At 43.1% G+C, this 26,213-nt stretch overlaps 1 protein-coding gene across 1 annotated transcript in view; it reads left to right on the top strand.

The window, feature by feature from the left end:
• The first annotated feature begins 9,391 nt into the window (after positions 1-9,391).
• The window catches only part of NTNG1 (netrin G1), a 140,695-nt gene continuing 123,873 nt past the window's right edge, over positions 9,392-26,213 (top strand). Inside the window, exon 1 of the mRNA XM_050977773.1 lies at positions 9,392-10,076. Coding sequence (XP_050833730.1) covers positions 9,831-10,076 — 246 coding nt within the window. The 5' untranslated portion in view covers positions 9,392-9,830. The remainder of the gene's footprint in view (positions 10,077-26,213) is intronic.

Below are 26,213 nucleotides of genomic sequence, written 5' to 3' on the forward strand. Positions count from 1 at the left end.
TCTGTACCACCAATTTATGCTGCTTCTAGTATAAATTATGCCTTGTAGCAAGGAGTGTCCTAATAGGCATAGGTGCTTCCATGTTCAGGCCAGTAATCAAAAATTAATCCCCTTCCCTGATTCTGTTAGGGGCCAATGCCAGCTATTACTGAGAAGACATAAGAAATACTGCCGGAAGCACTTTCAAGATAACACTTTCCCAGTGTTGTGACTTTCCATCCTTTGGTATTTAACGACTGCTAAATCTTCATTTTTAGTCAATTTCCAATCCTGTAAGGCAGGCAGTGGGACCTGAGGTGTTTTTCGATATTCCTTTCAAACTTTGGTTAATCTTATCTTCTGTCTACATATCAAATCTGCTTTAGGAATCCTGCTAAAGTCCAGTCTGTGACAGTGACTTGTCCAGCCCATTTACATGCGAAAAATCATTACTTACTATCAAAAGAGTTGTCAGAAATTTAGTACAGGTATTGGCACAGTCTTTTCAGTGTGGTTATAAAAGCACTGTTCCTTCTCTTTAACTCCAGCTTGTCACTCTAAAAAGAACAAAAACAACACAGATAAATCTCTAGCTGCTGAATTCCATCTGCTTTTCCATCCTTTCAGCAGCCTTTGACAAAGAATTTAAATCAGATCCCTTTTCTCTCATGAGCTTAAAATTTGGCTGTAAAGTTTGGCCACATCCTCAGACTAGACTTGATTTTTGGACATCATTTTTACCAGTAAGGCACATCTAATCTCAGACTTGGTGACACTGCACTCAAACCAGCTGCTCTAGCTTTGATGCAGAAGAGGCCAATACCATTGGCATGAAGAAGTTAATGATGTTTGACATGATGACTCGATCCTGCCTTTAATCTTTGTGTCCAGCTAGTCCCACCAGTCAAATAATGGTCTCAGGAGGCCAAAGACGCTGCACAGAGGAGAGAAAACTTCCAATACATCTCTGGAGGTGAGGTTTAGGGCATGTGACCGGAGCAGCACAAGGTGCAGAGCAGGTGTGAATGGCACGCTCCAAGTACACCACTGCCAGTGGCGTTGCTGTGACATGAAGAGCTTCACACATGGAAAGAAGGCATCCTCTCCCAGTTCGAGTCTAAAGTAAGACAACACTTCTCCGGTGCTCCAAAACCACTCCCCTCGCAGCACCTGCAAAACAGCCGATGCAGCCTGGCCCAGAGATGAAGAAAGCCACCACACAGAGCTCCAGGAGGCAGCGGAGCCCCACAGCCGTCACAGGCAGTAGGGCTGGTCCATCCACATGTGCCCACTGCAGGGACTTGGCTCAGTGTGTACAGACTCTTGCACTTCACTGCACAGCCCACCATCTGTCTAGTAATTAGGAAAACAACCCTTTTCTTCCAACTGCACTGAAACTCTGCCCCTCTTCTTTACAAAAGGCCCTATGGAGCCTCAATGCCTGACATGCTTCCAGTTCAAGTGGGAAATAAAAATTACTGATTTCCATCTTTTCTCCTTTTGTACCCCAGGGACCAGGAGGCTGCAAACAAAGCAAGAACTGCTTCTGGGGATTGAAAATCCCTGAAGCTGGCTTTTACCACCCCTTTGATCATTCCTGGATTTCCCACACAAAGAACTTTTCCATGCATGTGGTACCTGCACTAACACGGCCACAGAGATTCCAGAGAATGAATGGAAATGACAAAACAACACCACTGCCCATACAGAGAAGAAAAATCTGGGAGGAACTTGAAGGCTTCTTTTTTACTTTGCTGGGTTACCTGTCTTAGGGAAAAGAAGAAAACTGTCCTTCCTAATGACTCCTGCCAGTTATTTCCACAACCTACCAAATGCCATGGCTCAAATAGAGAATAAATTTCTTACTCTTCCATAAATCCCCTGCCTCATTTCATCTGGTTACCTACTGGCATTGCAAACCGCCAAATTTTGTCAACAAAATACAACGGCACTGTTGCCTACATAAATACATTTAACACCTCTTAACATGCAAAACACGCAAACAAACGGTAAACGCAGCTTCTGAGCGTTCACAATGCAGCCAGTGTCCCACTGCCCAGCGCTGGCAGCTGCAGTCGGTCAAATTCAGTAACCAGGTAGTTGCCAGGAGTAAGTAAAGCACAATTCCTGCACGGGACTTGATAGTCATTAGTTTTAGATACTATTTTGTAGCTTGGAGAAATCTAAAAGGGAGAAGTGCTTGCGCCTCTCGTTTAAGCGACAGAAGTAGAGGGCGTGCAGGAGGGAAGGAGAAAGCATAGCAGAAAGAGGAGACGGGGTTTTCGCGTCTTTCAGGAGCCCTGAGGGGCTGGTACGGGGCGGGCGGTCACAGCAGCAGCACAACAGGACAAGTCGCGCTCCCTCCCTGTGTCGGTGGCACTTCGGTGCTGTAGGCAGAGGACGGAGTGGCGCTTCCTCGGCGTGCCCAGCACTGCGGAGGGACCCTCCGGCGAGTTGGGTGGCACGCTGCCCTGTTCTGCAGCCGAGCGCGCCTGCGGCGGGGCGCTGGGGTCAGACCGCTGGGCTCGGGGCTCGGACGGCAGCAGCACGGACAGCACCTCCGCCTGTGCATTACCAGACTGAAGCCGAAATAACACGGGAAAATTAAAGCTACTCCAGCGGGCAGGGAGCAGTGACAGCCCTGCCGGCGGCTGGGAGGCTCCGGCTCGGTTCGGGGCGGTAGGTCCCGTCCCGTTGCCCCCCCGCGGGGCAGGCGGCGCCGGCGGTGCGCCCGCGGGGCGGCGGGGCGGGGAGCGCGGCGGCGGGGGGGCGGGCGCGGCGGCGGCGCTAGGGCCGCGCGTTGCGCGGGCCCGGAGGTGGGGTAGCTGCCGCCGCCCCGCTCGCCGGCAGTCGCGGCGAGGTCGCTCCGAAGTGAGGAGGCGCTGCCGCCGCCGCCCCCCGAAGTTTGGCCGCGCCGCCGGAGCCCTCCGCGCCGCAGCCCCGGCCAGGGGCGCACTCCGCTCGCGCCGCGCGCCCCATGCCGCGGACGCCGGCGCCCCGCGCGGGGCCGCTCCCGCCCTGAGCGGCGGTGGCGGGCGGGGAGCCCCGGCGGGCAGGACCCGCCCGCCGCCCCGCCGAGCGCCGGAGGAGTGCGGCCACCCGCCCGCCGCGCGCCGCCCGCGCCCCGCCAAACTTCGACGCCGACAAGTGCCTGGGCCAAGCCGCGGCCCCGCCGAGCCCCTCCGCGACCCGCCGGAAACTTTCTCGGGGAAGACCATCCCTCCCCGCCCCCCCACGCCCTCCCCGCGGCCCTTCATGCCGCCACCGAGGAAGCCCCAGCGCGTCCCAGCGCCGCGGCGGCTCCGCGCCGCCCCGCGGTGAGGCTCGGGCGGCCCGAGCCCGCAGGGTGAGTACAGCCCGCATGCCGCTCCGGGGCAGGATGGGGCGCGGGGGCTGCGCGGCGTGGAGGGGCCGGTGCGGCTGCCGGGGGCTGTGTGCGGGGGTCGCCCCGCCGGGCTCGGGCCACCGACCGCGGGCGGATCGGTGCGGGCCGCGCGCCCCCTGCCGCCCGCGCGGAGCGGAGCGCGGCGGGGCCGGGGCTGGGGCCGGGCTGGGGCGGTACCTGCGCGGTGCCTCCTCCGCCGGAGCTCGGAACCGAGAGCCGGAGCTCGAACCGGGCCGGGCTGCGCCACGCCGAGCTGTGAAGGGGCGCGGGCGGTGCGAGAGCCCTGAGGGAGCGCGAGCGAGCCCTGAGGGAGGGGCGCGTCCCTCGCGCCGGCGCCCGCCCCGCAGCGCGGATCCAGCCGCGGGCGCCGGCGGAGAGCGGCGGTCCCGTTGGGCAGAGGCGGGGGCGGCGGCGGCAGCGCAGGGCATCGCCCCGCCGGCGAGGAGCAGCGGGCAGGTCACTGGTACCCAGCCTGGAAACAGTTCCTCCCTTGCATCGGAAATTGCAGGCGGCTTTTCTAAACATTCACACGCACCCAGAACCCCCAAAGAAAACCCCTCATGGCGGTGAGCAGCGCAGATCAGCTAAACGCGATAAAACAGATGCTTCTCTACTCTCAAAGTTGGTGCATGTGCGGTTTTGGCCTCTGATTGATACACTTTTATTGTTCTGCAATCAACTTTTCAATACTCCGGATCCGATGTGGTAGGAGCCAGCATTACTTCTACAGAAACGTTAGCAAAGACAGTGAGTGGAACGAGCGGTGGAGATGCTTTTAAAGAGGGAATAAGTCACTGTCTTGCCTAAGGACAATGCGGTTCAGGATGAGAAGCTGTGGCCGGGGAAAGCCCGTCAAAGGGAAGAAAACCACAGCAGAACTTCCCCTGGCTTGTTTTTTGTTGTGGTTGTGGTGATGGTGGTGGTAGTTCGTTTTGGTTTTTTTTCGTTTTGTGCTTTTCATGGGGAAAAAAATAAAGGTTGATTTCTGGTATATTTCTGGATCTTAAAAGGATGATTGCTAGAAAGTTTCAAACAGTTAGTGGCAATACTCTCATGGAGTTATGAACTTTGTCTCAAACTTCTGACATTGATAAGCAGCATCAAATTTCTAGCTATTTATGTAAAATACAGCAATAGCCCAGAACAAATTCAGCAACTGGCGGGCATTCATTTTTGAGACTGAGAACTTTCACTTAGAAAGTCATCAGCTCACAACATAACTTGAAAGCTTTGTAGCCCTATATATATAGCCTGGATACACTGTGTGATGAGCAAAAATCACCTTATTGAGCGTGAAAATCATTGAAAAAAACCCAAAAACAAAGCCTGTAACTTCCCCAAATGCTAAGTTAAAATCCCAGAGGAAAAACTTGCAGAACAGATTGATGCTAGGTACAGAGATATTTAAGGCAAGACGCTACAATTATAAAGATGTGAGAGAAAAAAAAGCAGCTATGTACTAAGGCTCTAAAATTTAAATAGATGAAATGCTTTTTACTCCATATTCTGACAGCTGATGATACCTGGCAAGCAATGGCAGTGGTAGTATGATGTGTCAGTCAGCAAAGAATAATGTGTGAAAACCAGAAGTATTTCAAGTATAGTGCCAAATTGCAGGGTTTGGGTAGCTGTATTTTATTTTCTTTAATTAGGTATTGACATTTTAAATTTCTCCTGAGGCTAAGAAATCTTTTTCTGCTAAATAGTTAAATAAGCTGGATAAGAATAGAATCTAAACTTTGATTGGAACAGCATTTGAGGCCAAAGACACCAAAGTAGTTGCTTGAGTATACTGCATTTCATACAAGTATTGACAGAAATAATATGTATTAAATCATTAAATACAGGTTCCCTTCTTCTTTGAATAGAAAAATAATTTTGCCTTCATAAAAGGGGTTGGTTTGTATATGTACATGGTTCTCAGGTTGCCTAGGTGTAACATGGTATACAACATGAGGTTAGTAAATGTAAGTTGCACCAGGCTTAGTTCTGTATTCTGATACACATTATTTCCTATGTTTTAAACTGGCTTTTAATAATTAACAACTGGAGTGGACGAACAGGCGCTTTTTACTTGGGCTTGATTGGATCCATTCATCTGCTTAAGCTGTTCAGGATACAAACTTGAAACATGTTTCCTTTGGAAAAATCTGTTCTGCAGTTGCCGCTGTGGGGAGGTGACAGCCGGCGCTCCTTGCCTTGCCTCGTATTTTAGCCAGTTCTCCTCAGGCACTGTAGTATCTGCCTTGGCTCTCCTTCCCGCTCGTGTATGCTGGCAGGGTTCACTCCATCCAATGCATGGTCAGTGTGGGAGGTGGTCACTATTTTATTAGCTCCTTCACGTTCCTGTGGCTTGCCAAAGAGAGGCCCAAGAGCCCACCCCTATGGATCTCACAGTGATTTCCCTGCAGGGAGCTCATGCAAGACATCCAGCCACTGTGGTTTGTGAGGAGGGAAAGGGGGTGGATTTTCACAGTGATGGAAGGAGGTAAAGGAGGAGTGTTTGCTAACAACCCCTAATGAGACCTGAAGTTCTTCCCTGGCACTGATGCTGCCAAGATGCATTTTATCTATTCTGTAAAGGGGGTGTCTCCTCCATCTGCAGAATTAACACGCTGCATGAGCTGTGACTTCCCCATCAGGAGAGGAATGCATGTGCTCAGAGCCTCCTCACAGCTGATTTCAGTCTGGGGGTCAGCTGCATGCCATTCTTCTCGGATGGCTGTGACATACTCACGTGTGGCCAGAACGACCGGCACTTCGCAGACGGAGCCGCGCTCGCTCGGAGAGGAAGGCAGAAAGCAGAGGTGGCCTTTGCGCCGGTGCCTCCCAGGTGCCTCCTAGTGTTTTCCATAGTGCAGAGGCTGTAGCACATGGGAATGTTCAAGGCCCCAGCGCTGCTGCCCCACACAGAGGACGCGAGGAGCAGTGGGCTCTGGAGGCTTTGCATACATTTGCTGAAGTCGTCCCAGCACTTGGCCGTTCTCTTGCCCTTAGCCAGCAAGGATGCTGATCCCTCTTTGCCACCTCCGTGGCCCCCAAAACCCGGGGCGTGACTAGCAGGGCAGGGGGAATCAGGGCATCAGACAGTGGTTATGAGTGATTTGTTTCATTACCTTTTTCTAAGGTCAAATGCACAGGCATTACAGGGGACAAAAAACCCCATTGTGAATGTTGCCCACAGCTAGAGGCTTATCACTAAACATCTGGTACAGCTCTAAACTTCAGAAATGTTACTCCAAACGTTTTTTCTACAAAATAATTTAAATAGATATGTCCTTAGCAATAGGGCAAATGTAAAATGCATATCATAAGTGACTCTGCAGGAACAAACAAAAGCAAGACAAATTATATAGTCCTGTCAGAAAAAAACCTGACAGCACTCAGCACATGATCCTTAATGTGCTTTGGTCAATATCTTTCTCTATATCAATGGAAGCTCATTAAAAGAAGATAGTGTAGACTGAGCCGTGCCATACTAGTTCTTGCCAAAGCTTGACATTTTTAATACATTAATAATATGTCTGTAATGTAATGGAAAACTATTAATCAGAACTGGTTATATGCCAGAAATTTAAGCTATAATTGGCTGCTTCTTGTCAGGAGTGTCTGTTGTACATGGCTACAGCTGCCTAATGCTCAGATGTCTTGCACTCCTCTGCACTTTTTTCTTGTCAGTGCACTAAATTCAATCGATGTTATAGTCTATAATTCTGTGTAACGACCATCATTATGACTGGCTTACTTTAATGAGAATTCATTATATGGGAAGTATTTTAGCACAGTGTGTTAAGGTAGCAGCTTGCTTCACATTATTTAGTCCTACCCAGTCCTGTTTATTAGTGGATCTGAGTCTCGACAGTTATAAAAGGTTATAGGTAACTAAAGAGCTCGAAAGGAAGATATTAATGAAAAACTTTTTTTTTTTTTTGCCTGAATCTTGCAGTCTAAAGATAATTACACTCAGTAACTTCTCATTTCTACACAGAAAAATTGCATTTATGTATTTATTTACTTACTGTTTATTCCAGCTTTGACCAAGCCATCTCCAATAAAGGGAATTTGATTTACCATAAATTTAAAATAAATTGCGGCCTCTTCTAGCAAGGAGTTGTTTCCCATTTTCACAGTGACATAGTTTCCCATAACCCTAAGCTATGGGCTCTTGTGGGTGCATTTTTTTCCCCTTCAAAGTAGTACATGCATTGGAAAGGAAACACGGGGAAGAAGTGTCTTTAGAATGACACAGAAAATGTTCTCTGAATTACTGAATTCCAAAATAATATGCAAACACTCCCACTAAAACCAAAAAGAAAAGAATGTAAGGTTGCTACAAAGCCAGCAGTACTACCCAGCATGCTTCTTAAAGAGATTTAAATTTAATTTGGCCTTAGATATTTCTGCTTTTGTGTCAAATTCAGATTTGAAGCTTAAATATGTTTGAGCGAATTGAGAATTGTTACTGCAGAAAAATTCAGATATTCTTTGCGTATTCTGATAAAATGCATGAGAGTTGTATGGTAACACTTGATAAAATGAATATAATGGAAAATTGCATTTACGTCCATACAGCAATTATTGTAAATTACTTTGCTATGGAAACACAATTCAACCATCTGTTGGCATTTCATGGTGTCTGTAGTTTAGCTCAGTTTAAGATGAAGCATTATTTAAATATAGGGAGGCTGTTTGCGAATAGCTTTGAAGATAAGTTTTAAAAATGAATATTCCCAATGTGACACGTTAAGGAGCTTACCAGGTCACACACCTCTTCCCATGGCTGTGGGGTGTAGGAGGGATCATGACACTGGGCATAATTTAAAGCTGGGAAGCAAAGCAGGCTGCAGAAAGTGGCGACTTACGGTTGTTTCTCAACATCTGTCCAGCGGGTCTGGCTCGATTTTAGCATCCAGACAAAGGAAGTGTGGAAGTGCTGCAGCGTCTGGCTGAAATCTCCTGCCGACAGCCCCGCGCCCTGGCTCTCCAGCCTCAGGTGGCACAGGCTGACACCAAGCACAGGCTGACACAAATGCACTGGAATTCCTAGCCCTGGTTTTCCTTGTCCCTGTTTTGGGTACTTAATCTGTCTTTGCAGTTTTCCTCATAAAGAATTTGGATGTTTTTTCCCTTTGTTATTTAGGAAATACGTATTCGAAGTTGCTGTGATATAATTCTGGCATTTTACACCTGTAATAATATGATTCAGGTGCCACAAAGTGAGGGGATTTCTGGTTGTTTTCTGTAGAGGGGAAAGGGCATATATCTGCTGAGAAAAAAATGCTGAGTACTCAGGAACAACGACCCTCAAACCTAAGAAAATAAGGGGGGAAAGCATCTTTATAGTAAGCTACAAAATAAGCTTTATCAATAGTTTGTCTTTATCAATAGTTTGTCATCAATGTGGTCAGTAAATTACAGTTCAAAGGCAAAAAAAAAGGAGAGCAAAGCTCTTGCAATGCTCATGAGAAATGTCAAGGAAATTGGATTGTACTTGCCATATCTTTGTTATTCTTAAAATAATAATCTAAAAGAAATCTGTAAGGCTTTTGGAGCTCCGTGAGGTCCACTTGCCAAGAAGCTACAAGCACCTGCTAGCCCTGATGCCCATCTCTGTGTCACTTGAATAAAAGAACCTTTCTGCTGCTGCCCTGCAGTGCTGGGCTGCCTGCTCCCCTGCCTGCCTGCACCATCTGGGCCATGGCTGAATTCAGTAGTTTGCTCTCCAGTTTTGCTAGGGTGAAAATACAGTTTTGGAAGCAGGAACCTCTAACTCACCTGAAACATTATAAATCTGTCTTTGTTAGAGTACAGTTAAATCTTTCATGTCAAAATACTTTTCACTGTGAATTATTTTGGTAGTTTCTTCATTCTAGCACAGAACCCACAGTAAAGGTTATCCATATTGTACCAATTTGCTTTATATTGCATCAAACCTCCAAAATGTCAACATATCGTATATTTTGTAATGCATTGATTCTTGGACAATAACTCTTAATTTTTATTGTTTCTAAAAGGGTGCTGGTGCCAGAAGAAAAGGATGATTGATGGGAAACAGACACCAGCCTTTAGACACTCACCCTCTTCCTTCGGATACTGATTTATCAGTGTGTCCAGGCATTCCCTGCAAGCCCTGAACACGGAGGATCACTCAGGGTTATCGACAGTGGAGCTGAAGACCTGCAACTTCACAAATTATTATCTGCTCTTGGACATCTTTTACAAGAAGCCCTGACAGATAAGTTATAAGACGAAGGACAAGTGCTGCATGGCTGTGAAAGGCTGTCATCGGGGCCTGGGTGGCTTTTACCAAAGTCTAACATAGTGAAACAAACATCCCATCCTAATGCTTCACGTTTGAGTTGGAACCTATTTTATAAATATATACATTATATGTACATATAATCTCTAGACTGCACATACGCCAGCACTGAGCATCCTTACGAAGCGGACATAAAAGGATTTAGAAATGTATTTGTCAAGATTCCTGTCACTTCACACCCTCTGGGTTACTGTATCCTCCGTGATGCAGCACTACCCTTCTGTGTGGGGACACTATGACGTGTGTAAGACTCAGATTTACACGGAAGAAGGAAAAGTATGGGATTACATGGCCTGCCAGCCAGAAGCTAGAGACATGATCAAATATGTAAAAGTGACTCTGGATCCCCCCGACATAACATGTGGAGATCCTCCTGAGACTTTCTGTGCAATGGTAAGGCAAGCTTTTCATTTTGCATACTTATTGGGGGTATATTTGTGATAAATGGCTTCAAAATAGAAGCCCTAGAGTGCTCACAAAATTATCCAAGAAAACCTGTATCATATTCTAAATGTGAAAGGTTCTGCTGTACAAAACTCTGAGCAGTACATTAAGCTGAGCAATGAGATGTTCTGCTTATGAGGACTTGACTTGATCTGAATTCAGTGTCTCTCTACAGCAACTTTTACTGTATCAAAAGAAAGCAGCATAAAACTCCTATTGTGCTAACCCGTAACTGGGATGGCATTTGTCTGATCAAGAAAGATTTGAATGAAACGATTCCACTAAAATCAGTTTAAAGCATCATAGCATGGCATAATTAAGTATAATTTCCAAACAGTCAAACCAGTTAAACTCAAATTGCTAAAGCTTAAAAACTGGTGTTGGGAGTTGGGCTGTTGAAGTTTTCCCAGCTACCCAAGGAGCTGCAGCAGGTGTGTATGGACAGTGCAGCTAAAATCACCTCCAAGCTCTAGCAACTACTCACAGCTTTCTTCCTAGCTGAAACTGTAGGCATTCAAACAAAGCTCCTCATTTTACATGGTCGTAGAATAGACTGGGTTTGGAAGTGTTTGGCTTTTTAAGTAAATGCACAGGTATAAGAATTGGACAGACACTATATATGTACATACACACACATTATATATATATATATATATGTATGTATATCAATATTTTACAGCTGTGCTGCTCCCAAGTGTTTGATAGATCACACTGTGAGAAGTTATTTCAGTTAAAGGAGATCTTTAACTTTTAGATAACTTCTTTGTCCTCACACCCACAGAGACTCTCTTTTCTTTGCAATTGGATATTTCTGTTAAACAGTGAGTGGAAGATGTTGAGTTCCTTGAAAAGAAAATAAGAGTTTGGTGTACAAAACATGCACACTTACATCTGTTAATACAGCACTGGAAACATGCTCCACATTACCTACATTATTTAGATTTGAAAGACCAATGAGTTCTGGTAAGTGAGGTTATCACAACTGAGAAAAGCCTACAAGATATTTATTTGCCTGTGTACAAATCATCATTGCTGGATGACAGCATCCCCGCAGGAAGGAAATCTGCTTTTAAATGCCTTGTGGCATCATTTTCCACCACTGCTGTTCTGTAAGGAGTTGAGATCCAACCACACATACATTTAAGGCATTATTTGCACGCACGCAGCTGCTTCCCACGTACATTATGGTAATAGCCACGTGATAAATTGTGAAGCTACATGAATAAATTACATTCACTATGAACCTTTGACTGCACCACTTGCTCTCTGCCCACTAATCCATCTCTGCTGACATGTCTTTGACACTCTAAATCTCCAAGCAGCTTCAAGCAGCCACTGTTTAAGAACAAATGGAAATCATGTGCCCCACATAATATTGTCTTACTGGGTTTTTTCCTTAATCTTGAAATACATTTTTTCCCTCTGAATAGTAGTAGCTGTGATTTAGCACTCAATAATATTTAGTAACTCATCATCTAATGCAAAAAGTTGTTCTTTTAATGAAAAAAAAAAACCCAAAAGAAATAAACCTGCCCAATAAAACTTGTTTCTTCCCTTTAGTGCAGATAAACATTGCAGCAATTCCCATCTTAAGTACTACTGTAAGTTTTTGAAGGCCAATATGCACTCTAATTAGAATAACAATTTTAAACAAAAAACAACCAGACAAAAGACATTTTGATTAAATCTACGTATTAAAAATGGTGCCAGAACTCTCCTTGAAAACATTGGACTGCACCGGGTCATCAGTGCTGTGATGTGGGAGGAAAATTTGCTTGGGAGTGACCTGAGATTACTCCTGTAGCTCACCTGCAGTTTAAGCCTGTGAGATGCAGAAGGCCACCAGAATCCTCACATGAGAAGCAGAGAAGGGGAGTAACTGGGGAAGAGCAAGAGAGAGCCCACAGAATGAGAGTGTGCATTCAGCTACACAAGTGTAGAGTGACTGACTCTTACATGATAAACTGGGGGATTTGTGTCCAGGATAGATATAAGTTGTACATATACACTGTATCTAGATATGCATTGGTAATGGCTTGGCTTCCTTGAAACATAAGGAAAATGACAGAAATATTTAGTGTTTCTAAGGTACTGCCCATGGCTCACAGCAGAGCATTCTCATCCCTAAAAATGTTCCATTTCCTATCTGTACTATAGCTATCTGTAGGAATTAGGTATTTCCTGCAAAATGAGGTTTTATATACTTTGTAGGGCTGAGCCCTTGGCATTTTTGAGACCTTGAATTTTTGTGTTCACTTTTAGTTTTAGAAAATGAGTTAAGAAGATAGCACTGACATATTTGGAGAAAGTGGGCAGTGGAAAAAAGTTCTTTCGTGTTAGGCATGTTCTTGTGCTAAAAAAGCCCAAATTTGAAGTGACAAAGATGCAAAGGTTTCTTTTCAGCACGGTGAAGTGCCAAACTGGCTTACACAAATGCTTGGTTTTCTTCTTGTAAGTACTGGCTATGTGCCTGCCAGACCTGTACCACTGTTTTGTTATTGAAATCAGGTTAACACTGACTTGGAGAAGAACAGGGTCTTTTCAGCTATTCTAATAATAAGCAAGGGTACCAAGAAGCCAAGTCTGCTTCTGCAGGATGACAAGGAGGTTGAAGCAGCCTCCTGTTTTATTTGCATGTCGGTTTCCTGATCAGGTTTACTAATCATCTCTTCACCAAAAGGACTAAGGTACTAGCTGTTGAGTCTCTGTCAGCCTTTGGTGTAATATAGATTAGATCCTTGAAACATACCAGACTGAGAATTTCATTCAAATCCTGCTGGGAGATTATGGTAGCATCTACAGCAGTCTGTGAGAGTAGCTGATAATAATCTGCAATAACACACAAAGCAGCCGTGCATTGCAATGTGTGCAAGCATACAATACAGAGGAGATGGGTGCTTAAATTGGCCCCCTACTTATTTCTGCATATTCCCCATGGTATTAAATGTTCTTATGAGTCTGTGATGAATTTGTACTTTCCTTGTTTAGTTGACAGACTGAATAACAGGGCTTTGCATATGTAAATTTGTTGCAAAATATAACAGCCCTAGCTGGCAGCTAAAGCCAGCATTTGGCAGCTCACCACTTGCAGGTAGCTTTGTGGTGTCCCCCCAGAACAGCATTTGTAGCTATTATGGGGAGCATGCAACAGGAAAAACTATCCCACACTTGCTTTTGGGCATCTATTCTGAGAATAACATTATCATTTCTGGTGACATTCAGTATTGACAGCTCATGAGATTATTCTGAAACCTCAAACCCCTGGAGCCGTACAATTATGATTATATGAGATTCTCAGGTTTCATTTAAAGCATCATCTTTATTTCCTTAGTCCTTCTGGTTGCAGGGAAAAGTTTGAAAATGAAACAAAAGAGCTCAAAAAGCAGAAGCCAAATAAATAATCTTCCAAATTATTGTTTGTTTAAAATCTTAACAGATTTAAAGTCATTCAGGATTTCTAGAGCTTGGAAAGGATTTTTGCTCAAGAGGAGACATGCATAAAAGAAACTTATAAACAAGTGGCTAAGAGCAGTTGAACACTTACAATTTCTAGATGTGGAGTTGCATGTATCTGTAAGGAGGATGTGACAGCATCCTTCCAGAATAAGTAGGGCTCCTCCTGCCTACAGGATAACCAGCACTGTGGGAAGGGTTCACTGGTCACTTCTGGCTTCTCTGTCCATTTTAAAGCAGTCTCTAGTTTCTGAGTGAGCTACATATGCTGGAGGAAGGTGCATGACTGCTTTCTGTGGTATTCCTTCAAGGAAATTTGGACATCTTTTGTCAGTCACAGACTTGGACTGAACAGCCACAGTGTTTGAGCCAGCATGACCCCTTCCTGCAGATCTGTAATTTATGAACTTTGAGCATTTGGCATTGCTGAGAGTGTGTCTGGCACCGTATGCTTGTGCATAGCTGGCCTGGGAGGAGAGAGTGGAGAGGAGAGAAGAGAGGAAAAGAGAAAGAAGCTTTTCACATTTTCAGGTTTGAGCTGCAGGTTTCACTGTGCAGAGACACTAAGCAAAGTGTCTGTTTTGAAGTACCTGGTGATGCTAGTTCTTGTGGCCTGCAGCATTTCAGTGCAAGACAAATCTTGAAATCCCTGGGAGTGACTAACCGTCGGCAAAATCTACTTCGCTCTTTGTAAGAACAATTCCACAGTACTCTGTCCAGTCATAAAGAGAAACAAATCTGACTTCCTATGATCATCACCATCTTTTGCTCTACCAGAACAGTGTGTAGGTGGCTTCTGGCTTTCCTTCTAAAACACATGCCAGCTATATGCCTGGTACAAGCTCAGGAACCTGATGATGCTGCTCACAGCTCAGAGATCCTGTCGCCCCAGTCCCACCTGCCCTGCACAGGGACTGACCCCTCTGCTGAAATCCAGCCTTTAGCATGGGGTTTGCATTCAAACCTGAGCCGTGATTACTGTGCAAATTCATCATGAATTTGACCAGGAGACTCCTAGTGGCTATTGCTGTAATTTGCAAACTAGAGACGGGTTTGTGTTACCGACCTGTGTTTGCAGCTCAAATGGCAACATTAAAATATAATTTTCTGTTTGTGTTTAGACCTAGATATCATAATACATCCCAACAGCTAAAAAATGATGAAATTATCATCAATTACAGTTGCCTGCAGCTAATTTCCTTCAAAGGTTAAATAGAAGCTTGAAAAGGAGCCTGCAGATGGGAGTCCCATGCATTTGTACAATTTATAGAGCAGAAATGCTGATGACAGTAGAAATTTGAGCCCTTGAGTGCTACTCTGTATTTCATAGCCAATCAAAACTAAATTAAGAAACAAAAATTATTAAAAAGTATTCTGCACATGTAATTCTGGCATAATATTATGAGGTGGACATTAAATTTTTTTCCCTCTGAGACTTTCAGCATCATTAATATAGCATTCCTTTAATTACAAGTAGGCTCATATTCCTCAAAAAGGGGGAAATACTTTGTAGCATAGATAGTGATACCAGTATTATGTTTACTGAAATAATTAAATGAACAAATACTTTTCTGAGTAATGGGTAAATCACAATGTGAAACAGAAATTACTTTTTGAAAGCATTTTGGCATTTATACATACTTGCACGAATGAGACATTTTAAAACAGTGTTATGCAATACCATTAAAAGATGCTGTTAAGAAAAAAAGCTTTTTTCTTTTATGGGCTAAATTTGAATAAAAATAAAGGATTCTCAATTCTATCTGTATAGTCTTACTAGATAGCATGGGGTAGAATGGGAACAGGAAGTTAAAGATGAAGCTATTGCTACTGTCTTGTTTAAAGTGGATTTGCACAGTTGTATATTTTTAAAGTATGTACAGCTCAGAGTTACTGCAGACTTCATTTACAACATCTGCATTCATCTAGTTTGAACTCTTTGAGCACGTACAATTACTACAGCTTTCCTTTGTCACTGTAGAGCACCTTACCCTTCAGGGAGAGGGATTTTTATTTTGGTGCCTCCCCTTCAGTCACTGAACATTTCATTTGATTGCATTTCACTTTTAACACTCCGAGACCTGAGAGTTTCATCCCCTGCCCGTGGGCCTGTCCCCAGCAGGGCAGGACAGCTCAGCCCCACTGCTGTGGCTGTTCCCATCCAGCCCCACTGAGCCCCTGAGCAGCCAGTGGGATAGGAGGGACACCAGGGGCACAGACTGGCCCTGTGCTGTCCCCCAGGGGCACAGACTAGCCCTGTGCTGTCCCCCAGCTCCCTCCCACTGGGCAGCACCACACGCCAGCCTACCTGTGCCTCTGGTAGCACCTGCTGTACACTCTGCAAAGGCTCCTTGGTCCTCATGGGAAAGGATTCCTTGCTTTCCTACAAGATGTAAAAAGATGGATATACTTAATGACAGCAAGAATAAAAAAATAGTTTGGTAAAATCCCTGTTTTCATCCAACAGGAAGCAATCTAAAAATTAATAATTGCTCATAAATCAAAACTGAGGACTGGTAGTAAAACAGATTTGCATTTTATTCATTATCACACATCAAGATGCTCCAGTAAATCTTTAACAACACTCTGTCCAGTTGCCTTTTTTTTTTTCCCCTCCTCAGTTACACTTTGGGTACTGGAATGCTTTCAAGCCTGAAACAAAACAAAAGCACACCCACAAAGTACTTCAGTTGTTAAAAATATTTGAGGGTAAAACAGGGTTCCTAAACAAAATAAACGGTTTTTACATATTTTCAATTGCAGTTTTAAAGCACATATCACTAGTATGTGTAGAAGAGCATCCTTTTAAGGAGATTTATATTTTGTAAATACACTTTGTAAGAGCAGCTGTTAAGCATTTTTTAGCATTGCCTTTATTCCATTTACTACTTGCTCTTCCAGTTGGGTTTGTTTTTCCCCTGAAATTAGCTGGGAAGAGTGGACATTTTTAGACAGTTATTTTAATAACAATTGATCTTAAAAAGCAGGGAATTGTGCCAGGGGAGATTGTGGCTCTGTGGATAAGGTTCTTTAAAATACCTGAGCTGGTGTCTTCCCCCACTGCTCCTTCCTCCCTGGGCCCCCCAAAGCACCGAGGTGGGTACGTGGAGGGAGATACCCAAGTACTCTGTGGGAACTTGGAGTTTTGGCTTTGTTTGAGTATGGAACCAGCAACACCAATTTTTATAAAGAAATAAATATCTTCCACTATAAAATAAATTCCCAGGCATCCATGGTGAGTGTGAATGGCTTGCTGTCAATACAGTTGGACCAGAAACATCCCCTCAGCAGCACCTTTAGTGAAGTAAAATAATACTGCTTTATAAATAAAATATTTACAAGACCTATCATAATTTGAACTGCTGCTGGTGAGGCAGAGGTAATCTCGAGCCTGTGGCTCACTGCAGGGAGACTCCTGACCAGATTTGCTGGGGAGCAGGGAGACAGTGCAGTACAGCAGCTGGTGCTCCTCAGCCAGGGCAGGACACACATCTCTCCTGCGCTGACGGGGGGGAGGGCTGGGTGACCCCATTTCTTCTTTGCTAGCAAGCCTGAACTTAGAATTTTTCCAGGATGGTAAATCCTCCTTTCAGCAGAGTGACCTTTGCCTCCTAACCTGCCAGTGTCATGCAGGCAGCCGGGTAGGAGTGGAGCTGCAGCATCGCGCCCTCAGCTTGCTTTTGCACATTCTGGTCAGGGGCACAACACTCTCAGTCCCGAGGGATTATGCAGCATCAGGCTTTCCAGGCTGAGGACACTGAACAAGGAGCATGATATTATATTTCTTCCCACTGTGGTAGACAAGTCTCAGAATGTGAATTTTGGATTTACTTGGCAGAACTGAGCAGAGATAGTTTTATGCTGTTCAGGTTTGTCCAAACTATCTGGATAAACCTATTTCTCCATCTTCATTTACTAGCTGAACGTCTCTGATTCCCAGAGTTTCATGTCTTTTTCTTGCAGAGCCTGTACTTTGTAAAAGCTAAGAATCACTGGAAACCAAATGCAAGTTCCTGAGGCACTTCCATATATTAAAATTTCCATTTGTAAGCATCTTGTTGAAACAAAGCCAAGTGAACTCAGCTGAGAATTCTACAAACCTAGTGTACACCAGGACAACCATTCTGGTTAGTGGGCTCCCCAGAGTCCTTTGAGAAGGAAGAAATCAGTAAATTGACTCTCAAGTAATGATTTTAACATTTAGACACTTATGTTGCTTATAAAACATCCAGTCCTAATGCAACCCAAATCACCTTCATTCATTCAAGAAAAAATAAATATACAAACTGAGATGATAATCAGCACTTCCGTCCCTTCTGCTTTATGCCAGGAAGCAGAGAGGGAGAAATACAGACAGGCATTAGCAATTCCTTTTGACAAAGTATGGAAATTACCCATCTCGTTATGTGAGGATGAAAACCTGTCATTTATTTTTACCCACCGAGTTTAGAAAGGGCTGAATCTGTGGGAGCTGGTCAATTTTAGCATGAGTACCACTGCCACTTTTCTTTTTTTAATACTGATGCTGCTTTGCCAAAACTGCCATTTCTAATACAAAAAATAACATACCTATTTAAGAGTAGCTAAAACCAGATGAGAGACCTGTTAATCCAAATATTTCTTGACTTATTTCAAGGCTTCTGAGTACTGTCTGAATATGAAAATAAAAAATAATCCCAGATACTATTAAGGCCATTGAGTGATGAGATGCAGATCCCTGTGTACACTAGAACACTAATTTCCCTAGTTAAAAAATAGAGATAGCTCTGTTCCCAATTTACTTGCAGAAACAATGACTGTTGTAGACATTTTAGATATGGAAATTCATGTTTTCACAGGTCACTTGTGGGGACATCATCTTGATCTACAAGTACAAATATAGCTAAGGACACAAAAATCCTTGGCATTGAGCTGACTTGGCAACGTGCATAAGTGATTTAATGTAGCTTGGATGTTTGATGTGTTGTATTTTCTGGAAAATGGTTTTATTTTATATCTTGTAGTTCTTTAGGCAGACTGTTTATATGGAATTTAGGAATAAAAAAAGGGGAGGAAAAAAAAGGGTGCAAATGAATTTCAATTATATTTACTACAAGCAAGAACTTGTACTATATCAGGGATATTTTATGTCAGGCTTCAGCCCAGGAAGAATTTTTATAGCTAACTATTTGTAAAACCTCTAAAAGAAGACACCATTATGATGAAAGGAGCATTTTCTTACATGTACGTGCCATGTCTTTCCAACATCTTGGTGCATTTTAGATTTTTATCTGTGAAACTGTCACAAGCTACATTTTAACTCATCAATTTGATTTTTACCAGCTACACCTGCTCATAAGACACATTCCTCCAGTGAAAACTAGAAACAGCTACTTGTGGGTGACATTTACAAGTGACTGGGGGTGGGGAGGTGGTAAAAAATAAATAAAAAGGAATAGCAAACAACTACACAAAAGCCCTCATCCTCTAAAAACTGCAACGTGCATAGCTGTAGGGAAAAAAAAGGTACAGAACGCAATTTTCTAACTGCTAAAACAACTTTTTCTACACGTGCTATTTTCCTCCTCTATTTTTAACACAGGCTTGCAGACTGACATGCCTCTTGGCTTCCTTGACCATATGGATCTGCCAAGTAGTATGAATACTGTAGGGATAGCCTGCAGAAATATCCTAGCAAGGTGTCTCACTTCACAAGGGTTGATTCAGACTTCCAGACACATCAAGTAACGGGGTTAAGGGGTTCAAGCATTGTAGCTTCCCTCACTAAATTAGTGGGGTAAATTTTTGCTAGCATGTTTGCAGCTGAAAACCCTATTTTCCTGAAAAAGAAGTGGGATAAGCCTTTGAAAACAAAATTGTAAGAACATAGAAGCTTTTTGTCATCTGAAGCAGTGGCTTTGATTTTTTAAAAAAGATACACTTCAATAACTAAAAGGAAATTAGAAGTGACTCATCATGTATATTTCATGCCTAAGAGCTACTGTTTGACTTTACATCAACAGGGCTTAAAATATGATCTTTCATGGAAATTAATGTGCCCTGTGTTAGGCAACAGGACTGCTACTGACAGCAATGGATGGCTTCCTTAGTAGTGAGCATTATCCTCTGCACTGTACCCATTTGAAACTCTCAACTAGAAACCATAAAACCATCTTAAGTAAAGTTAACTCTATGCCTTTATATTCTAAAATTCTTCTTGTCAGAAGCAATCTCACTGAAGTTCACTTATTTCCAGCATTTTCAGTTTTAAAATGTCTTTTACTCATTTTACTGGTGCTGGGTTTTGGATTAGTTCAGTCATTGTGATCTTCAGTGCAAGGCTCTTTGTCCCTAGTGACAAAACAAGTTTTGGAGAATGGGACATTATCCATCTTTTCTTGTTTTTGGGGCATACAAGAATACACCGAAAGCATCTAGCTGGAAGGTGCCACCAAGAGTACATATATAGAATACATAACAGGGTTTGCATATTGAAATATTCTATTTTAGTTTTGTGCATCTCATGGATTATTTGTAAATAATTGAAAAGGACAGGAGACTATTATTGACTAATCTTTCCATAGTTCTCCATAACTGCACCATCATTGCTTGTAGCAACTCAGACATTAGCCAGGCATCATCAATCATGAACTGCAAGTTTTATAAGTTTAAAAACAGGTCTTGGAAAACACTACAACAGTTGTCCTTCCTTTGTTAATCAGACAAGATGGGGGTTTCAACAGAAATTTTGTCAAATTGTAAGTCTTGACAAAAAGTATGCCATTTTTTCAGTGCTAAACTGTGGTCTGATATCTGAATGGGGTTGGTTTGAGTTTTTTTGAAGCCATACAGACAATTGTTTTGCCTCTTCTATAATCTCCAAGTCCTCAGCTGGTGTAAAGCATACGTACATTTAATGGGATGGTGTGGCAGGCAGCTCTCACACATCTGCCACTTGTGCAGTCCACACAGCCCTCCAGGGTGCCAGCCCCTCCCTCCCTGCCTTGAAAAGGGTGGAGAAAACAAGGACTGAAGAGAGACATGGGGAGTTGTTCCAAAGAGCAGAAGAATCTGCCTGCCTTCCTTCTGTCACCTTCAATGTTCTGCACCTTGAGAAGCCGGCAGGGCTAATGGGCTTGTTCTGACAGAATTCTGATATCATATTTGGATAATACTCTTTTTGGAAACAGTACAGACCCCACAGACCTAATCTGTGGACTTTAGATGGGTAAGGTAAAGTGTTTTCTAGATGTTTTCTAAGTTTAAAGAGTTCAGCAGTAGAATGGGAAAAGATTGTGCAGGAATGCTGATGCTCCTCACCATGCTGCTTTTCCCAGGCGCTCACTGTCTAGGACAGTGAATACCTTGCAGGAGCTCAGAAAAAACAGGCATAGCCTTTTTACAAGGCAGTGTTTGACTCTCCCAATCAATAACAATCTAAGAATTTGAAGTAAATCTTGTTCTGGTGATTGTATCATGTCAAGGGCATCGTATTACTAAGTGATGGGTTTGGAATAATAAAATTGTCCATAAGATCAGAAACAAAAATCAGAAAGCAGGAGGGCAGTTTTACCTTAATAACAGGGGCTTTTTTCAGTTCCCATCCTCAAGGTCATCACACCTCTAATAATGCAGCCATCAACATCCTCCTCCTGTCAGGCCAGTTCTCATAACTTCAAAAGAAGATTTACAGGAGCTGACCAAGAAAAATGTTCTTCACAAATTACTGGGATGAATGTCACCTGTGCCTGTGATGACCTGTTTTAACACTTTCTTGATGACACCACCATACATGAGCTTCTCTCAATTCCTGTCATGTAAGCCACAGTTCATTTTTTTTGTCTTTCAGCCAGCCAACTACCAAGGCCACAGAAAGCAGATGTAAGGGCAGTGCGGAGCAAACCTTTGCTGTCACTGCCTTTACTCTTAGTAATTGTTTTATTGGTAATTATGAGCTGTATAAAGCATCACAGGAAAAGCAGAACAAGTTTACTTTTACAGTAATGAAATAAATAATCAATTGGAAATACTTTTTAGTTCAAAACTACCCCTCCTAACCAAGGATCAGGTGCACAGTATTTTGCTGCAACATGTGTGAACGTTGGCAGTGCAGGTCTAGCAAAGAGCAGCTGCTGAAGAAGAGAACAAACTTCCCCATCAGAGCAAGTAGGGAACCTACGAGGGAATGCTGGTCTTGGTGGCACACCCTGTCCTGTATCCAACACACACCAGAGAGTTCCAGGGGGTGCTGCAGCCCCCCGAGCAAGCCATGCACATGCAGAGAAGCACACAGCAATGTTGCATGTCAGAAGATGGTAACAGATCCCTCCCATTTCTGTGGGAACTTGAAGGGTTCTTGGATAGTTTGTTTCCTGTAGAAATCAGCTTTCTGCCACATAAGAAAGGCATATGAGATTCTAACAGTACTGTCACTGAGACTTTGTTAAAGACATTATCTCGCCCATGAACACCCGAGGCAGAGGAATTTGCAATTGAGCCTGCAATACCACTGTACCTAACAACACAAAAACTTATTTCAAACCTGCACATGGTGATGGGGTTCAGTTATTACTGGCTTTACTTACTTACAGTTTTCTGACCTAGGTCTCTTAATGCTTGATACAGAAAAAGCAGTACAGATAGTTAGCACAACAAAATACAGGCAGACTTTAGAGCAAATTTACAGAACTTCAGGCTAATGAGAAATAAGAGTCCATTCCTACAATATCTTTGTCTCAGTGTCTTATTCTGCAGACAGTGAAACTCACAGGCATGGAGAAGCCATAGAAAAGAGCTGTTTTTTGGTTTGGGTTTTTGGTGGAATGTTTTTAGCTTTTTCAAGTTTGATGAGTCAGGTTTCAGCTATATTTTTTATCTAATTTTCTTTGCTAATTGTAAGTACAAGGGTCACAGAACTAAGGTTGTAAAAAAAAAAATCTAATTTTAACCTGCAGTTGATTTATGAAATGATACTGAGTTCCTTGAGTTTGGGAAAATAACATATACCACTAATAATCTCTGGGAACTGATTTAACACCGTATTCTATTGCAGTGCTAGGAAGAAGCCAAGGACTTGTAACAATCTGTCATTTGCAGTGACATTTTTATTACTCTTTCAGAAAAGCTGTGCTTTAATTGTCTCCTTGCTTCAAATCAACTTCTTAGTTTGCTTTAACAGTATTTTTTTCACTCTAGCTACCATTGCCCTTGCTATAAGAAACCTAAACTCTCTGTATATTTCTGGCATGGTAACTGCCAACAGGAACAGGAGCAGAGAACCTACCCGTGTCCTTCTAATTTAAGAGAGTGAAAATGCTACTGACTGCAAGTCGCATTTTCATGGAGTTCACACCAAATTCCTTTTAGACCTGCATGCCAGGCAATTCCCCCTTGATTCACTAGGATTGACCTGAGAGAAAATCCATCAAAATAATTCACCATTTTTCCCCACTATTGTGGCTGCCCAGTGGAGAAATAGCTTTGCTTTCAACTATTATAAAGAAACTGCAAGCTCTTAATTTAGTAGCAATGTCGCTAGTGCTTTAGCATCTTCTGCAGTGTGCCTCCAACTGATGAACTGAAGCACAACTATAAATAACGATGATGTCTTTGTCAGCTTGTGAGAAAAAAGGGTTGGATTTTGGTTTTGTTTTTTGGTTTGGTTTATTTTTCACATTTCCTGGAAGTGCATGTAGTAAGATCTCTCTAATCTCTTCTTCTGCTTAATACATAGATTTATCTCTTTGATATCTCCTTGGGTTACTGAATCAAACCACCAATTGTTTTGCCTGCTGGTTCATGGCTCAGTGAACCCGTGGAAACACGGCCCTAACATTGTATCATATACAATGGGCACCCCAAAGTTTAGTGATTGCATCAAGTTCTCAGCTTTACAGTTCAGAACTTAGCCTCTCACTTGGCAAGGGAAGTGCACCTCAATTTCCCTCCACCCCAAACTGGACTTCACAGAACCTGGCCAAACTGCATTCTCAGACCTCTACTTTCTGTGCATTCCCTGTCCTTCACCACTCTGTACTTGATAACTAAGAAGTTGTCCAGGGAACAAATGGCTTTGCTCATTTGGATGTATCAGCTCTGTATTTTAAGAGAGCAGTCAGAAAAGTATAAAGTTTCACAAATCCCCAGATTGAGGACTCAGTGCAATGATGAAGAGGATGGACTTGATGCCCACTGTGGCAGCATAGCTGGTCTGCATGCTGAGAGGTTTTAATGAAGCAGATGAAATCCATCCTGGATTCTGAATCACATACACATGCTGGCAAAATATGATGGGGGGGGTGGGGGGGCGGAAAGAGTCAATTCTCAGGGCTTGCATGCCTTTGGATTTGTTTGCTTGAGTATATTTTTGGACAGTAATGTTAGATGCTAAGGGAAAGTTACAGCAAGGCTTGTGACTAATGGATAAGATGCAGTATGCCCTGTGATGCTATGAGAAAAATGCTGATGCAGTTAACTGATACCAGAGAGATAAAGTAACACCAGCATTAAAAAAAAAAAAAAAGCCAAACTGAAAGATTTTGTCAATTTTTTGAGATCCCACCTTGGTATCATTTTAGAGGATGTTTCTAATTAGTAGCCACAGAAATAATTGCTGATTAAATAGTCATACAACTCTATTAACGAGGTGAAGGAAAAATAGCAACATTTTCATTTTAATGAGATGTCTGCTCTCTCCTCCTCTCTACTATGCATCTTAATGTACCTTGCTGTCTGCACTGACTTGGAGCTCCAAGGCTTTGTCATTTCTTGGCAATTCTGTTCCCTAATTTCTTCTGACACATGGTGCTTAAATCCACACGAAATGTGAGGTGAGGCAGAGAGGATTCCTGCAGACTGCCATGCCAGAAGAGGAACACTCATTTGCATTATTCATTAGATAAATGCACTGATTTGCATCTCATTCCGGTCTCTTCCATTTCCAGGCAGGGGATGGAGACAATTCACGGAATTGCTGAATTTTTGAATGATATTCATAGTGTTCGTTTGGGATTAAGCCCCATTGTCTGCTGCCCTGTATTTTGTCCCACACTTACCTTAAATACCTACAGAAACTAGATCCTTTTGTTCTTTTAATAGTGAACTGTGCTTATTTACTGCGTAGTAAAACATGCTATTTTGTTTATCATTGCAATTTTGGAAGCATTTATCAAAGCCATAATTCAATGCTTGATCATTATTTGTGATTATTGCAGTCTTTCTCCCTGTTTTTCTGAGGTTATAGTTCAAAAGCAAAAGCTTGTAAAGCAACTGCAGTGATCTGACAGCATCTATTATTTTTTTGCCATTCAGTATTCTTGAGCAGTAAGCTTTTAAGAACTACATGCCCTCTGTTAACTAGCATGTTAATGCAGTAAAGTTGAGAAATAGTATAGCCCTAGATAACTGTCAATATTGTCTCTCTCTCTCTTCTAAGCTTTATGAACCCATTTACATTATGCTTAGCATTAATATTTGATTCAGAAATCTATACTGTAAAAAGGAGAGGATATCACTGTTCTGTCCTCAGGGTGTTGGGGGAGGAAGGTTAATTTTGCAGGATGGTGGTTAGTACTGTTGAGCTCATTCATCCTGTTACTAAACTCAGGAAACTGTCTGGGGAAATTTGGAATTTTAAAGGACTTAAACAAGTATCATTATTGCATCAACACTTTTTGAGAAAACCAACATCATAAACACCTTCAACTGCTACTGCAACCCAGAGCCATTCCCTGAACCATCATTTACCTCCAAGGACAGCAAATTGCAAAAACAAATAGTGGTTTATTAGCTCAGTGAGTTAGGGTGTGGTGCAGACAGCACCAAGGTTGTCGGTTCAATCCCTGTATTGGCCATCCACCTAAGAGCTGGACTCAATGGTCCTAGTGGTGGGTCCCTTCCAACTCAGAATATTCTGTGACTTTCAAAGCCCTCCTTTACACCTGCTGCTACACTGGGCTGCATATTGCCCAAAACTAAGGAAAGACATTGCCACCATTTTAAATATCTTAGACCACAATTGAAACACAGATGTCAAAAGCAATTAAAAAGTGGGGCTCTGAAGGCTTAGGCATGTGTTAAGGCTAATGATTGCACATTATGACTCTGTGGCTGATGCTGTAGCTCTCTGATTTGCCATGCTAAACAAATTCCATTCCTGAATCAGAAGGTGGGAAACGCAATGGCCCTGAGGAACAGTTAGTCAGGACACTTCATCTGTAAGCAGGGTTATGGCAGAAAATACAATTGAAATGGCATCTGAAAATGAAACCAGTTTATATTAGGACTCTGCCTAATGCACAACTTAATTATAACTGAGTTTGCCACAAGTTAGTGACAGCTGAATCTAAACAAATCACCTAGCTAATGTGCTGATTGCACTAACCGCAGTTGTTGTCAGGGGTGGAAGATGCCATATGGCTCCTCTTCTCTACCCAGGTCAAAATATCATTAGGAAGAAGCTTCACTACATCAACACAAATGAGGAATTAGCCAGTCTGGCTTTCCTCCAGCCTGCAGGGTGTGTGCATGTCCCAGGGTCTGGCCATTCCCAGGCACAGTGAGGGGCCACCCAGATTTTTCCAGAATGTACAGAGTGGAGGAGTATCCTGGTACTTGAGGACAAACAAAGGCAGCTGGTGCTCAGTTGCATTGCTC

This window comes from Serinus canaria, chromosome 8 (genome assembly GCF_022539315.1).
Source record: "Serinus canaria isolate serCan28SL12 chromosome 8, serCan2020, whole genome shotgun sequence".
Taxonomy (NCBI): domain Eukaryota; kingdom Metazoa; phylum Chordata; class Aves; order Passeriformes; family Fringillidae; genus Serinus; species Serinus canaria.